Source organism: Aedes aegypti, chromosome 2 (genome assembly GCF_002204515.2).
Source record: "Aedes aegypti strain LVP_AGWG chromosome 2, AaegL5.0 Primary Assembly, whole genome shotgun sequence".
In the NCBI taxonomy this organism is placed as follows: domain Eukaryota; kingdom Metazoa; phylum Arthropoda; class Insecta; order Diptera; family Culicidae; genus Aedes; species Aedes aegypti.
In genome coordinates this window covers 115,958,303-115,970,320 of record NC_035108.1, presented here as the reverse complement: position 1 = coordinate 115,970,320, position 12,018 = coordinate 115,958,303, and the positions used below count along the sequence as shown (strand labels likewise).

At 38.6% G+C, this 12,018-nt stretch overlaps 1 protein-coding gene across 1 annotated transcript in view; it reads left to right on the top strand.

Moving 5' to 3' along the window:
* LOC5565543 (ankyrin repeat-containing protein kinase A) overlaps positions 1–12,018 on the top strand; it is a 540,177-nt gene that overhangs the window by 511,165 nt on the left and 16,994 nt on the right. Inside the window, exon 6 of the mRNA XM_021842078.1 lies at positions 1,861–2,056. Coding sequence (XP_021697770.1) covers positions 1,861–2,056 — 196 coding nt within the window. The remainder of the gene's footprint in view (positions 1–1,860; positions 2,057–12,018) is intronic.

Here is a 12,018-nt window from a genome sequence, read left to right as displayed (position 1 = left end):
TCCAATAAATACAGTGACCCCACGCAGTTGAATCACCCACAATTTATGAATCAGCTGATTTCAAAAGACAAAATTATTATCAAACTTGTCACAAAACATCACAGAATTATTTTTACACATACAGTATCGGACATATAAAATGCACCAAAGCCGTTTTCATATACAAAATGGTCAACTTCAGGGAGCTACATCTCCGCCGTTTCTCAACCGATTCATCTCATTTATCTGTGACGAACTACAAATTACCTCGATTTTTGATAACTATTGAAAAAGTTGTGTGAAAACTATTGATTTAAAAGTTACAGATAGGTTGAATTTTGACATAAAAAATGCACCAAGACGAAAAGTGAGGTATCAGACAATCTATGCGTCGTATCTTTTCGGTGTCTTCAGCGCATTTGGTCCTGATCACTCAACGAACAAATGCGCTGAAGACACCAAGGTCCTACAACACGTAGTTTTTCTGCTACATCACTTTGTGTCTTGGTGCATTTTTTATGTCAAAATTCAACCTATCTGTAACTTTTGAATCAATGATTTTCATACAACTTTTTCATTAGTTTTTGAAAATTGAGGAAATTTGTAGTTCATCACAGAAAAAATAAAAAGAATCGGTTGAGAAACGGCGGAGATATAACTATCTGAACTTGACCATTTTGTATGGGAAAACGGCTTTGGTGCATTTTATATGTCCGATACTGTAGTTTCTTATCAGTAAAAATAATTCTGTGATGTTTTGTGACAAGTTTGATAATAATTTTGTGTTTTAAAGTCAGCTGATTCATAAATTGTGGGTGATTCAATTGCGTGGGGTGACTGTACCGTAAATTTCGACCGAAACTCGAAAATCCTCTCGAGGCTGAACAAACGTTCTCACCCCCTACGGGGTTCAAACACGCTTTAGGTACTTGCTCAAGATGATGCTTATCATCGTTGATGGCGGGGCAAACGACGAATAAATATTGCAAGGTTGGCGTAGGAATCGGAAAATATACGCTGACCAAATTTGCTTCCCCTAGCAATTCAAGGCGGACGATGAATCCAAGTAAACATTTGGTTCGATTTGTCACAGTAGGCGGCTAGGCGAAGCGCGTATGAAGCATACGATGTGTAGCAGGTTTCGAGTTTGCTGTTTTTTTATGAAGGGCTTGGAAAAAACCCATCTTACATTGGAGTCTTAATATACGAATTAAGCAGAAATTAATATATTTATCTAAAATATAGTAAGTTCCGGTAAAGCCCATAAAAACTGCATAAATCAACATATCATTTTTTATTGTAGTTTAAAATTGAATGAACTGTACATAATTAACGCATCGAAAGACATTTGTTGAACTCACGGGCCTAACTGTCCCAAGATTCTTGTTTTAGTTGGTTCGTTTCCAAGTCGCTGCGAAAACATTTTTTCCCTTGAATTTCTTAAGACAAACTTAAGCATTCATTCGATTCATTTTGACAAATATTGACGTTCGTCTGTTCTGAGTTTAGATTCCATGCAGCGTAGGTATAAGAAGCTAACATTTTTTGCAAAATGATATTATGATTAAAACAAACAATGTCTAATTCTTTCTTGGAAATATTCTATGGTATATCGTTTACTCTAACTATTTTATTCAATCTAGTGAAATTGAGTTTTCCGCTGTATTCTGTTTAGCTTTAATGTCGAGTCCCTTGATTTTATTTTATACTTCTCTAACCGCAACATCATTACTGATTCAAATCACGCTTCCTCTCTATATGCCAGTATTACATCATCTCCCTTCTGTCGCAATCAAACCATTCCTTCACAGAGTTTTCACAATCGTCCATGGAAACACATATGACTAATACCGCAATTCTTTCCCTTTCTCCCTTCCACAGAACTTCCTCTCGGCGAACCTGCAGTGCTGGTGGAATGCTCCGCTGGCGGCCGCCACCAAAGTGCTCAAATATCTCGGTCACATCTCGCCCGGAATGTTGCTGATAACGGCCGAACCGTGCGCCCTCGAGATCATCCGCAGTGCCTACGCGAGGAGTGTCCTCAAACCACCGGCCACCTATCTGATCAGTTCCCTAGGTGAGTAAGCCCCTTTGAACTAGCCATGTAGCTATGTAAATACAGTATTGGACAAATCATATACAACTTATTCGATTTTACATACTAAATGGTAAAATTTAGAGGGTTAGATTTGAGTTACCGATTTGAATATTTTCACAGTTCTTCAGACATAACTTTAATTTTCAACACACAGTTAACTCTCCCTTATTCGATATTCCGTATCTCGATATCGAGTTAGAGAACCATAGTAAAAGTTGGTTTTAATGGCTAACTCGATGGTCCCTTGGAACGCAAATGCACTGCTTTTGTGTTCTGTAACTCGATACCTCTCTAACTCGATGGTCCCTTCAATATCGAGTAAGGGAGAGATGACTGTATATTTTAGAGTGATTTTTCCAATCACGAGTTCATAAGTAACGACGGTTTTACTTAAGTGAATTTAATGATACGTTTCAATATTTCATTGTCATAAGGCAGCATCCATTTATTACGTAACGCTCAAATTGGAAATTTTTGACCAATACTGTATGCTCAAAAGCGCAGTTGATAGTAGGCGGTGAAATTTGCGAGTGCAGCAGCTAGGCAACCATTCTCCTCACGCCACAAAACCAAATTGTGCATTGTTTTCATAGAGTCAGCGATTTTTAGCAGGGGTTGTCCGGCCGTTTGTCGACCGGTCGATGACCGGAAATCAGATCGCATCTTTCTACAAATATCCCGAAGGGATTCTGCCTCTCTACATGAATATTTATATTTGCAAGGTATACCCTCCTCATGTCGGTCTATGGTTGGGTACTATATATGTGCCCGAAGCAGAAGGCTCTTTATTATTTTTATGGTTTTATAATCTCCTACTAAATGGTGAATGGCCATAAAAGACACGTGCCTTGGCGGAAAACGGAGATGGGATATTTTGTCACAGGAAACAGGAAGGGAACTTTAACAAGCACCGATAGAGCAGTGAATGTTGTCTCTATACAGCTCAAAATATGTTGTAAATTTCAGTTTATTTTCATGCCCATATTTGGGGCATCAAAATAAACTGAAATGTCAACGACAAATCGCTTATTTTTCAATCGAATGCACTTTAAATTTACACGATCATGTAACATTCAAGCATCGTTAGTTGAAAATTAAACATGATGCTGTTCTGCAAAATTGATCAGTAGATTATGGGGTAATATGCAGTGGTCATTAAAATGCGGAATACTGCCACTAGGCGGCGCTAGTGGGCATCGAAATTTTGTTTTTCTGATATCTCAGGATTCTGACTACTTAGAAAGATGGTGTCTTCGGCAAAGTTGTTCAGTAGCTCAAACGCTATCATTAGAAAGCCATGAGATTCGAATTTTTGCCACTAGGCGGCGCTAGTGAGCATGAAACTTTTGCTTTGGATCATGACCACTTAGAAAGGTGGCGTCTTCGACAAAGTTGTCCAGTAACTATAGTGCTATCATTATAAAAAAAAAACATGAAATTCGAAATATTGCCACTAGGTGGCGCTAGTAGTAAGCATGAAACTTTTGTTTTGCGGTTATGTCAGTATCCTGACCACTTAGGAAGATGGCGTCTAAGGTATAGTCATTCAGTAGATAAAGGACTATCATGATTTGAGCCATGAAATTCGAGATTGTGCAACCAGGTGCAGCTTGTGAGTTTTGAGATTTTGCTTTCAGACAGTTCTTTGAAAGTATGAAACTTTTGTGTTGCAAATATCTCAGGATCCTGATCACTTAGAGAGATGGCGGTATGCACACAAGAACCATTGGTGTCATAATGTTGAATCTCATACACAGAAAAAAATATTTAGATTTCAATGTAGTGCAAACTGAAGACTATTGTGAAAATAAACCAAATCCATGTAGTGTTACAGCATCATTTAAACTAGCTTGAACATCCTTAGCCGAATGGTTAGAGTTCGCGGCTACAAAGCACAGCCGTGCTGAAGGTGTCCGGGTTCAAACCCCGGTCGGTCCATGATCTTTTCGTAATGGGAATTTCTTTGCCTTCCCAGGGCATAAAGTATCATCGTACCTGCCACACAAGTTACGAATGCGAAAATGGCTCTCAGTTAACAACTGTGGAAGTGCTCATAAGAACACTAAGCTGAGAAGCCGGCTCTGTCGCAGTGCGAACGTAATTCCAAGAAGAAGAAGCTTGAACACCCTTGACTAACTGAATAGATGTACCGAAGATGTTATGTTTCTGAGAAAGTTGCAAAACAACAGTTTCATATTTTCTAGCGCTGCATGTTGGAAAAATCTTGAACCTCTTGGATGAAATTATAGTCCTTGAGCTACTGAATAACTTTGCCGAAAACGCCATCTTTTCAAGTGTCCATAGTCCTGAAATATTGGCAAAACAAAAAATTCATGCTCACCAGCGTCGCCTGGTGGCAAAGTATCAAGTCTGTTGGTTAACATAATAGTCCCTGAGGTATATAACAACATTGCCAATGACACTTTTTTTTTAAATTGAACCCTGACATAACCGCAGAACTGAAGTTTGATTCTTACTAGCGCCACTTGAAATAAAAAACACGAATCTCTTAGTTAAAATAATGATAGTCCTTGAGCCCAGATAGCCGTAGCGGTAAACGCGCAGCTATTCAGCAGGACCAAGCTGAGGGTCGTGGGTTCGAATCCCACAAATCGAGGATCTTTTCGGGTTGGAAGTTTTCTCGACTCCCAGGGTATAGAGTATCCTCGTAACTGCTCTGTCCCAGTTGGGACGTAACGTCAGAGAGAAGAAGATAGTCCTTGAGCTACTGATTAACTTTGCCAAAGCGTAGCAAGGACCCTGACATAACAGCAAAAAAAAAAAAATCATGCTTACTAGCGCAGCCTAGTGGGAAAAATCCAAATTTCATGGCTCAAATAAAGATAGTCCCTTAGCTACTGAACAACCTTGCCGAAAAAGTCATCTTTCTAAATAGTCAGGATCCTGACATAACCGCAAAATAAAAGTCATACTCACTAGCACCGCCTAGTGACAAAATTTCGAATCACATTGTTTTTATAATGATAGCGCTTGAGCTACTGAACAACTTTGCCGAAGACGCTATCTTCATAAATGGTCAGGATCCTGTGAGATCCGCAAAACAAAAGTTTAAAGCTCGGTAATGCTAACTGGTGGCGAATCGCGAATTTCATGGCTCAAATAATGATAGTCCTTGTGCTACTGATTAACTTTGCCGAAGCCGTCATCTTCCTAAGTGGTCAGGATCCTGAGAAAATCACAAAACAAAAAAATCAAGATCACTAGCGCCGCCTAGTGATGAAATTCCGAACTTTATGGCCCAAATAATGATAGTCCTTGAGCTTCTGAACAACTTTGCCGAAGAAGCCATCTTCCTAAGTGGTCAGGATCTTGAGATATTCGCAAAACGCAAGTTAATTCTTCTTAAACAGTGTTACCAGCCACATGAACACATGAACGGCCGTCTATATGGCACGCAACACTTCCTTCAACTTTGGTGAACATTCTGTATCGTTATCTTTAAAATTTATTGGTATGTGCATATAACACACCCATATTATTGTCTCTTTTGATAACAAACGAGCATTATTGCCATCTATTATCAGAATATGAAATTTTGAGTGGCCATTTTGGAAAGTTGCCGAATATCTCGGATCAGTATTTCCACATCTAGGTGTTGTATTTTTGAAAAAAACATAATCATAACCCTTTAATAACGACCGATTCGTTGTACAACCCCCCGATAACGGTCGTAAAAAGAGGTTGGGGTGTAACATGACCCCCCCCTTCTACAGAACCGTGGTTTACCTCAATTTTTGGCAACAGATCCGGTCATCGCTACATTCTCGTGTTGTTCAGTTTGGCAGAAAAGGTCGTGAAGTTACTGGAAAATGAAGTTACTGGAGCCAGCAGGAGGAAAGGACCCCTGAATAAGCAAGAAAGGTCAGAATAGTCCTAAGAAAGTGGGTTAGGTAGTGTGGAAGGTAGATAGCGAAGCTAGACAAGAGAACAGTGTGATAGAAAGAGAAAGCAGAAGTAAAAGAAATAGGAGAAGAAGAAGAAGAAGAAACAGGAGTGTGAAAAGCCTACTCAAGCGTTTTCCTGAGTCCACGAAACAGCATAGGATTAGCGTGCCGACCCTAGAGATGAGTGAATACAGAGTCTCGTTAGCCGCTATGAAGGGTCATCTCCTTAAGCTGACTGTAGCTGCCGGTGAACAGCCGCGAATTACATTTTTTAGATTTTTCAGAAGTTTCCGAGGAAATGAAACATGATCCGCTATTGGATCTGCGTTATTTGTCGGTTTATTATTCATACATCACAATTTATCGAACCCATAGCTGACGTATTGGACTTTCAGTCTTTGCTTTAACAGTAAGGCTTGCCGTAAAGAGTGGCAGCATAAGACCACTTTATTATTTTTGAAGTAATGTAAATAATCCTTACTACACCTGAGGGGTCCTAATAGTTCTAGCAGTAAATGAGCAGCTATTCAGCAAGCCCATACTGAGGGTCGCGAGTTCCAGTTCCACCGGTCGACGATATTTTCAGGCTTCATGTTCTCCCGACTACTCAGTACATGGATTATCTTCGTGCTTATCACACGAGATGTAACACAACTAATTGGCTAATAGGCAAAGAAAGCCGATATCTAAAATAATATTATCATATTATCATCTCTCACATTTTGATGTCTACATGATGACGATGAATGTGTCAAATGTATGGACCAATGCACAAGTGCATTCCCAAGTAACCACGAAGCTGTATATGAATACTTTATGTTTGCTCTATAGTGTGCTATCAGATTTTGTTTTAAAGTAACATAACCTTTAAGAGCTTTATAAAGCATAATTAAAGTGGGAAAGGGCCCCACAACAACCAAATTAATGCAATACTCGGTAAAGCAGTTTTAATGCACAAACCCTACTAAAGCATTTATGTTTGTATATTTAGGGTTCATGATGTATATTAGCTTAAAATAATGTATGTTTAGGGCTTGCGTTAAAAATAAACAAAACAATGAATCCATTGACTACCTTTGGATTTCTTTACCATACCAATGATTTTTTTGTTGGAATCAGGATTCAAATCCACAACTAGGATGATGGATGTACTGGATGCCTGGCGCGTTGGTGTCCTGTGCTAAAGCTGCTGATGTGATAAGGTAAGATAAAAGTTCCTTATTAACGAAGCCACTGTGTGTGTTAACATTACTATTCGCCCAGTTATTACGAATAGAAAGAATTCTCTTCGGCGATTGATTTCCTTTCCTCACCAAATGAAACATCAATAGAAAGAATCACCATTCTTTCTCGTAGAAGAAATAACAGAACGTAACTCACTAAACAAAGCCCTAGCGCATTAAACAGATTTCAGGGGAGAGAAATTGATCGACATTTCCTCTCGCTCTTTATGAATAAAAGAGTCTCATAGATAAAATACAACAATTTTGAATGAATACATATATCCATAGATCTTGAAATGGGGGTTCGAGATGAAAGAAAGTCATTTCATTATTCTTCCATATCCCACAAAACGTAATGAGCGAGTGCGAACGTGCTCGTTCGTCTTACTTATTTATTACAGATTCGAGTGCGTTTAATGAGGTTATGTAATCTTGTATGACAGCATAACTGTATATTCACTCTAAACGCTTAGCATAATGCTATATTGAAATAATGCTACAAAGCATTTACAATGTTAATCAAATGCATCATTGCTTGACAGTTATTGAATAAATGCATGATAACATTATCAATGCAAAAAATGTTGACTTTCGGCCAAATTAATGCAATAGTATAATGCTTGTGGTTACTTGGGTTATTTGACGTTTTAGCGGTGCCGTGTTATTTACGTAACCATGGAAACTAGTGAATTCGGCACCGCTCAAACGTCAAATCAGTGAACTCGTGCATTGGTCCATTGCGCATTTCTTTCACCACTATTACAGAAATTTTTAGAAGTGCGGAAATGCTAATAAAAGTGCGCAATTGCATCAAATCGGGTAGATGTCTTCGGGGGACTTATTCTTCGTAAATCAAAGAATAAGTGTTCTGAAGACACTAAAAGGATTCAATGCAACCCCGCACTTCTATTCACACTTTCGCATTTATGAGGCCGCACTTCGCAGTCCAGTAGTGAAAGAAATACACAATATATCCGATACATCCGAAGGAGGTTTACACGGAAAAAAGAACAGCTGTCATGAACACGAGAACGAGCAAAAATACACTGTGAACTAGATCATGTTTAGATGAATGTATTGCCTGGTTCTGTCGCCTCAGTGAAAAAAAGCGTTTTATGGAAGTGCTCATAGAACACTAAGCTGAGCAGCTTTGCCTCAGTTCGAACGTAACGACAAAATGGAAAAGAAGATCACTGTGCCAGTCTTGTGGCAATCTTACGGGCAAGATCGATACATTTTCTTAACTAATACGCTCTTTGCTGTACAAATGGTTTGTTACCACATATGGAAATTTATGGGATAATATTGAATTTGCTATCAAAACGATGCTGCAAAACAGAATACGTTTATCCCAAACGCCATGAATATCTAATCAAAAGCAGCTTCCATAGCCTCCGGTCCCCTGGTCGTGGTCATCAATCTGCATCTTAACAACCCATTGAGCACACCCTTCGTCACGCCGCCTTTCCGCACTTCTTGGAGCTGTATTCCTGCATCAACTTTGTAATCTGGTGCACTGTCTCCGCCGGCGGCGACCCTGTCATATTTCATCTCCTGGGCATTGCTACTTATCTGCGGTCTGCGCAGTGGTCTAACTATGAAGGTGCCTCTTTTGTTCGGGGCTAAATTAAGTTATCATTAGTATAAAATTACCATAAATAATAAGCAGTCAACGGCACGACGAACGACGACTCACGGTTGGCGTCATCGAACACGATGCACAGTGGTTCCATTTGTTCTACAAAAAGGTCACAGATTTTATCACACAACATCTGATGAAAATTATTATCAGAAGTTACCTGACTATCAAAACGAATCTCTTCGTTATTGTTATTGATATCATTTCAAAGTTTCTGGTTAAGGATTTCTGCACATATAGTTAAGATGGTGTTGTGTTTAAGAGATTATATGCTAACAAAAAGATACTTTGTTAACATTCCTCCTTCCGTGTTCAAAATGATCTACAATATGGAGTGTTCTGTTGAAATCTATTTTTTAAAGAAACTTATCAGGATTATTAATGTCAAACATAATAAAAGTGATAAGAGTAATAAGAGTGAAAAACAAGATAACTCATTTTTCGATTTTTGACCAATGGGCGGTTTCACTGTGATGATGGAGGAGAAGCGCGCTCCGTCGGTCGGTGGGAGCAACCCCCCAAAGGCAATTTCCGTCGGTTGTGACTAAAATCAGCGGCCACCCCATCGATAATCTTGTGCGTAGCAGTGCACCGCATTTAGTACGCCAGCCAGCAATATTCGAAGGAACTTCGAAAGTCAATATATTTTAAACCTCAACTAGACCAAATTGTACACGCCTTGAAACACATGCTCTTTCCCCAGAGATTGCCATTGAGTTTTTGTGTAACACCTCTATTTGAATAAACTACTTCCAATCCGAGAGACAGCTGCAGAATGGCCCTTTATCGGCGCGCAGTCCAAGATGATGCTCAGAGGCCCCATTGTGGAAAAGCCGAAGAAAACCCAAGACATGCCTTCGAAGAGACAGACTTCCGCAACGCGCGCTTCAGCGCTCGAGCTAGCAGTGTATATGCTAATTGCCGTCTTGAGAGGAAAATTAATTCATGTCAGAGTGTTAAAGGAAGGTCTGGGATCTTTTTCTCCGGTTTGCCGCCGAGTGCATTGCCGAGAGTTAGGCACAGCGTGGCTCTCGACAAGTGAAGGGGGAGAAATCTGTCGGCGAGATTAATTTGTTAATTATGCTAGAGGGGAAGACAGACTGATCAGACGTGAAATCTAGGGTGAACTTGTGAAATACGATCGCTCGGAGATCGCGTTTGCGATAAATCAGGCAATGGCGGTAATTGGATAGATTGCATGCTGTTGGAATCGGTGTGATCTACCTGTGCAACAACCCTTGTTTAGGTAAAATGCACGGGTTTAGGGTTTAGGTGAAATGCACGATAACTCATCGTTCGCGGAGCTAACTAATCTATGCCATTTGACTACTGTGCGTAGGCAAAAGCACCGATTTTAATATCCTACAACGTATTGATATTCCTTTGGGCAAACCGCTTAATACCCGGCATAAAAATCATATCAGATGCTTGGAAATCTTTTATACAGAATGAGTTAAGTTATAACTTGGATATAATCAGGGCCAGATTTACAAATGTGGGGGTCTTTTTCCAAAAAAAAAATGATTATCACAATAGTTTCTCGTTGGTAATATCCCTTATAAGTTTCATGCTTAATGTTCTGGATAAAGTTTCAATAACCAGAAGTTAGGTTTGAACCGCTTTAGAAACCTCAGAAGCGCAAGTTGCGATCAATAGATATAAGTTGCTCTCCAGAAAATCGGTTTTAAAGTTTTTCAGCAATATTTTACTTTGTACAAATTGTATGAGATCTACAAAAGAACAAGTCAATCTTCTACGATTTATGATATACTTTGAGATGGAAATACCACCTAAAAATACTGTTGAAGAGCTTGAAAACAGTACAATATTTCAATACACCTAACTTAAAATCTATCAAAATGTAACTTTCACTTACATTTGACTCCTCAAGCCAAAGAATCATACTCTATTTTGAAATTAGAAACTTAAAAGTTTCAAATCTTACGATTTGGTTTTCAAAATATTGGCACCATTCATCGCTTTCTATAATTTTTCTTAAATGTTCAATAATTATCAATTGAGTCGAATTATGTGGGAGTCCCTAAAATGTTGGGGCCCGGGGGCCATTACCCCCTTGGACCCCCCGAAAATACAGCCCTGGATATAATTATATATACAGTGTTTATAATGGTATATAGCAGTGAATAAATTGTCACCCAACACCCAACACACAGCAACAAAGATATTGTCATCTCCTATTCTTGTTGCAACAATTTTATTCCGCAACATGGTGAAAGATGCTATCAGTTTATGAAATTGATGTCTTTTCTTATGTTCAAAACAGTGCAAACTCTGTAATTTTAATGTTTATAGAACAAAATAATTTATTTTATTCACGTTTTTCACTGGTGGGTCACGAAAAACATGCCTAATCACTAGGTGGGTCGTGTACTCGAAAAGTTTGGGAACCTTTGCTATATACCAGTGAACCGAATTGTTATCAAAGGCGATGAAAAACAAACAACAAAGCAAGTCGCTCACAACCCGTTTATCCATACTTTTTTCGGAAAGGCATACAATCAGACACAAAATTGTCATGACAATCACAATTTCACCATCAGATTGATATTTGTAGGGAAGAATAATTTTACAGAAAAATCAACATAATAACCATTTACCAAATACAGTTAAAATTTCTGGCTTGCGTACAATAACTACAAAACTCGTTTCAGCATTTTCAGTTTTTCAGTTTTGGAATTCATTGGAGCAAAAAAAATTGGTTATCATGGCGATCATTTTTAGATTCAATTAGCTTTATTCTAAACATAACTCTAAAACTCTTGTTAGTTTTGTTAGTTCTCTGCTTTAATTAACTTTATTTATCTGATGAAATCAGCATAAATTCGAGATCACATTGAGCGTTTAACAACTATCTAGTGATTAGTGTATGGTGAGTCTACAATCACGAAGGAGCGTCCAAAAAATAGCAAAAGAATCTCTGAGCTTTAACACTTAACTTCACTTTTGCAAAAGAAAAAACTAAATACTAAAAATCACTAGTAAGGCGAGCGAATACCTTCAAACTCTAATATTTTGCTTATCTTGACAGATAGGCATATTTCGTCTGCGACTTACAGAATCGACTTGATTTTTTTATAATAATAACTGAAGGATTTTCTAGAAGAATTTGGCAAGCAGTCCCTGAAGGAGTTCTTGTAAGTTTCCAAGGAAAAA